Source organism: Vitis riparia, chromosome 4, assembly GCF_004353265.1.
Source record: "Vitis riparia cultivar Riparia Gloire de Montpellier isolate 1030 chromosome 4, EGFV_Vit.rip_1.0, whole genome shotgun sequence".
NCBI lineage: Eukaryota > Viridiplantae > Streptophyta > Magnoliopsida > Vitales > Vitaceae > Vitis > Vitis riparia.
In genome coordinates this window covers 5931163-5935749 of record NC_048434.1, presented here as the reverse complement: position 1 = coordinate 5935749, position 4587 = coordinate 5931163, and the positions used below count along the sequence as shown (strand labels likewise).

Sequence of the window (4587 nt, the reverse complement as noted above, 5' to 3'; positions counted from 1 at the left end):
AAGCAAGTATGGGTTCCACCAACATACATCCAAACAAGCATGCCATGTTTACATTCAAAGAAGCTGAGACACATTTCAATAGACATCCAGCATCATATCAGGGTCCTGAAAAATGCTGAGATGGAGACAGCTGAATATTCATAAAGAAAATTTGTACAAAATAGGAGCAAAATGTAGAATGGCAGACAAAGAAATATGGAAATGTATATTGGCACTCGTGGATGTTTATGATATAAATGGAGATAATGATATGTCAAAAAATATTTAAGGCCATAATATTTAAGGCTATGACATCCACTACGTAGTCTAATAATCCACCTCCAGCAGCACAAAATATAGCCTAAAAGAAATCATAATTGGAGAAAGAGAGAAAGAAAAAACAACAAACAAACTATATTTCCATTCAGAAAGGGAAAAAACCCGAAAAAGCATTTTACAAAAAGCACCAAAGCTGCAACTCTTTCCAAGCAACTGTTACTGCTATTATATAATTTAAAAGACATGCAGAAGCAGATAAACATATGGGGCACAAAATGATTATTTGCAATTTTGTCCCATCGTTTTTCTATCATAAAGCCCACGAGTTCCAAACCCACCATCATTAAAGCTTCAATGTTGAAGGTGAAGACTTGTGTATCAAAGATGAAGATGGAGGAAGACAACGTTTTTGTCTACAACTTCTGTTTGCTGAACCTGAGGAGTGAGGTGACAATGAAGGAGGAGTGTTAGAAGAAGATACAAACCTACTTGAATGACTTCTTAGTTTCTTCTTCTCTCCTTGGGAAACCCTATCTTCTGATCTAACTTGCCGAACCTTTGTCTCATTCAAACTCACTGGAAGAACACAGTTGCAGAGAAAACCTAACCAAATTCACATAAGAAACAACATCATTATAAAGTTATGCTTCATTTGGGGTAGGGAGAAAGAAAGAGATAAAACACGTTAATGCTACAATTGGGGTTTGAGAGAAGCAGATTGCAGATATGATGTTGCAAACCCCATTGTCATGCTTGAAAACATAAATATAGAGAGGGCTAATCCCATAACGTCTTTACCAAAAGATATGGAGTTGCAGGGGTTAATCCCTGCATAAGAGCTACTATGGTGTCCCACCTTAGAACAGAAGATTTATCCCACTTGGTTAGGCCAACAAACCAGATCAACCATATTCCTCAGCACTTTTCAACAATATAGCTCACAAATACTACAATCACAATGAAACATGATGCCATTCAACAGCTGTTTGGTGTGGCTATATTTTGATCACTTTTTGGTAATAAAATGTAAAAGAAAAAGGAGAGAGAACATTTTCTTCAGGAGCCTCTTTGTTTTCTATTTCCTATTATTCTTCTATAGTTTTCTTCTTAATAGGGAGCAAAATTTTCAATTTCTGATACAATTCATGGCATCCAAAAACATTGCTTTGAAACACACATACTAACCTAGATTTGTTTGGCAGAACTAGCAATGATTTAGCGGGGATGGAGGTAGTACCAACATTAGAGGGGTTGTGGTTATGGTGTTTCTTTTATATTGGTAATCACAATATCAATTGGGCAGTTGCAAAGAATGCTGAGGGTGATAGTGGTTCATCATAGGGAGACAATTCTGCAGGAATGAAAACATCAATGGGCAATAGCTACAGAAGGGGAAATGGCCATGGAAGGAATTGCTCCGATGATTTGCTTTAGAATAATTTTCACCCACCAAATGTATTACAACTTTGTTCTTTCACTTTTTCCTAAGAAACATGCTTCATAAAGCGTATTCTAATGGACCCTAAAATTTTCTATGCCCATTCTAGCGGGCCCTACGATTTTCTATCTTTTTTCACCGTCGGTTCAGCTTTCTCAGAAACAGTAAACAAATAGTAGCAGCGCAATTCATTTCTTACCGAGCCTAGCGAGCCGGTTAACCCATCGAGGAATCGGTTTCCCTGTTAATCGATTGCAAACATCATTGCAGAAGTGGTTGCAATTCCTGGTGATAAGGTTGTACGTGTTGCCCGAGTATTCCTCTGCAAGTTTCTCCATGAATGAACGGACATCTTTAGGGCCTAGATCCGTTCTCCCTATCAGTATCGATTTTCTGAATGTGAAACCAGGGCACTGCTTTGGCTCCACTTCAAAAATCCCTGTCGTTGGGTGCTCGTGAGCCCCAAAGGCATATTCAACTCCATGAACTACAGCAAAATCAAAGAAGGAGAGCATATTTCAAGAATTCCGAATCAGAAAAATTAATTTACCAAGGAAATTAAAGAGAATAAACAGACACCAAAATCTACTGAACCAACCTCTTTCCTGGCTGGATTTTCTTACCATCTGTTTGGTTATGGAGAAAAATGGTGAAAAAAAAATGAAACGAAAATTTTCAAAAGTTCATGTCTCATATTGTAATAAATTTCCAAAAACATAAAAATTTCAACATATCAAAGCCAAAGGCTCAGTTGGATATGGATTTGTGTTTTCTATAGTCTCAAAAATGATAATTCTAAAATTTTCTCATTTCCAACCTTTTCTCAGCGACCAAACAAAACAGCAATCGAGAAACCAAATACCGAAACCGATGTTCTCAAATTTGTTTTGGTCTCCAAAACAAACTGAAAAAAGCGTAGTATTTAGGCTCAGCTGAGTGGGCTCCAAAATAACGAAAGAACCAAGATTCCGAATTTTAATTTCACTTTCATTCCCTACCTTCCCACAGTACCCAAACGAACTGAGAAAAAGAAATTGAACCCTAACATTTGTCGGTTTTTGTTATTAAAAGCCAAGTCGTGAGGTGGTTGCTTGGCTCTTCCTGGAAACCAAACAACAGAACCCCCAATATCCAATTCAATTTCCTTTTCTTCAATTTTCTCTGCAGCCAAACACACCACAGCTCATATAACAACGGATCTGACTTCAAACCCACCAAAAAAGAACAATCAAACTGAAACCTTAAATCAACGTTTGGCTGCCAAGAAAACACCTAAAAAAAAAGGAAAAACAAAAAAACACAAGCACACAAACCTTGAACACCAGAATGGTAAATTCCAAGACCTAGCCAATACGCATAGCCATTCATCGGAGTGAGATCGTAGACGTTCAGATAAACCGGAACAGAACCGGTCTTCCTCTTCCGGCTCATCATTCTACACAACATTTTGTTCCACTTTTGTCTGCACTCTCTCCGCCTCACACACTGGGAGGAGCCTTGCCGAAAATACAGAAATGTCAGAGGGTGAAAAATTGGAAATTAGGAAAATATTAGGGTTTTGAAGAAGACGGGAAAAAGAATTAGAAGACGATGACTGCGGCTTTACTCTTTAGACACCGGCGGCCGAGACTGCCGCACCGTCACTTTGCCGTGAAGGCGTCGCCTTATACCTTTAGATATTTTGTTTTTTCTTTTATAATTATTATGGCCCCTGCGATTTCCGCCAAATTACGGAAATGCCATTTTTGAATCTATTTTTTCATTTGGATATTTTAGTATCTTCCATATTTAATTTTGGGCCATCCTATGTGACCATGTGCTTCCTTAATTTGCTCTTTATTTATTTAGTTATTCTATAATTACTACTAAATTTAAAACATTAGAATAATTAAATATGGAATAATAGTATGATTTATAGTTCCTGACAGATTTTTCCCATGTGACTCCATGAATGACATGCACCGGCAAGACTAATATTTATAATTTTTTTTTCATATTTTTATTTTCTAGAGCGGTTAAATAAAGGTGATAAAACCAAAATTTATATTGAAGGTGACCTTTTTCCCGGGCTCCTTCTAAGGGGCTCAAGCCATCAATAAGATACCACTTTAAAAGAGTTAGAATTCTAACCTTATATCAGGACTTATGGGCTAAGAGACAGAGTTAGATAGATAGTTTCCATAATGCATAGGTCTTTTAAAAGGTAACGAAGATGTGCAAAGATTTTCTCAAATCAGACGTAGATTAGCCCTTGAGTGCAAAGAGACAAAAGTTAGTCTTAGTGATTTGACCATCCCGAGTGGAATCATCCTCCCATAAAAATAAAGTTTCAATTGATAATTAAGATTTTACGTTAAAAAATAAAGTGATAATTGACAATCAATACTTCATTTGACAATTGATATTTCAATTTAAATTATAAAAAATATTATTAATATGACTCTTACATGACAATAAAACGGATGTTTTAAATATAACTTTGGCAAAGTGATTATTTTTTTTCCATAAAAAGACTATTTTGACTTAAAACTCAAATTTAAAGTTATATTTGGTTCTGAAAAAATTTGAAAGAAAATGTAAAGGAAAAAAGAAAGGGAAAAAAAAGTGAAGGAAAAAAAGAAGAAGATAGATTTGAAGTTAAAAAATTATTTTTATTTACAACTTCAAACTTATTTTAACTTGATACAAAGATAAAATAATTTTAAAATGTATAAGTTTATAATAAGTTTTAATTATATTTGATTTTTTTTTATAAGACAACCAAATATTTAAAAAAAAAAAATCATTTTCTTTAACAGTTATTTTCTTTCATTTGTAATTTATGGACACCAAACATAACCATAAGTTTTTTTTTTTCTTCCAATTAATGCATTGTTTAGAATATATATATA

The 4587-nt window shown here is 34.9% G+C and overlaps 1 protein-coding gene across 1 annotated transcript; it reads right to left on the bottom strand.

The window, feature by feature from the left end:
- Positions 1-369: 369 nt before the first annotated feature.
- Positions 370-3346, bottom strand: LOC117913474 (deSI-like protein At4g17486). Its single transcript, XM_034828459.1, has 3 exons — positions 3010-3346; positions 1896-2183; positions 370-861 (listed from the first exon to the last, which is right to left on the bottom strand). Exons 1-3 carry the CDS (start codon positions 3140-3142, stop codon positions 602-604), a joined length of 681 nt encoding a protein of 226 aa, XP_034684350.1. The 5' UTR covers positions 3143-3346; the 3' UTR covers positions 370-601.
- Positions 3347-4587: the final 1241 nt, after the last annotated feature.

Excerpts from the sequence above, each read along its gene's own strand:
- LOC117913474 (XM_034828459.1), bottom strand. The coding sequence starts at position 3,142 with ATGTTGTGTAGAATGATGAGCCGGAAGAGGAAGACCGGTTCTGTTCCG. Across the intron at positions 2,184-3,009 it reads TTACCATTCTGGTGTTCAAG|TTCATGGAGTTGAATATGCC; the intron begins GTTTGTGTGCTT and ends ATTTTGCTGTAG. Across the intron at positions 862-1,895 it reads TAACCGGCTCGCTAGGCTCG|GTTTTCTCTGCAACTGTGTT; the intron begins GTAAGAAATGAA and ends GAATTTGGTTAG.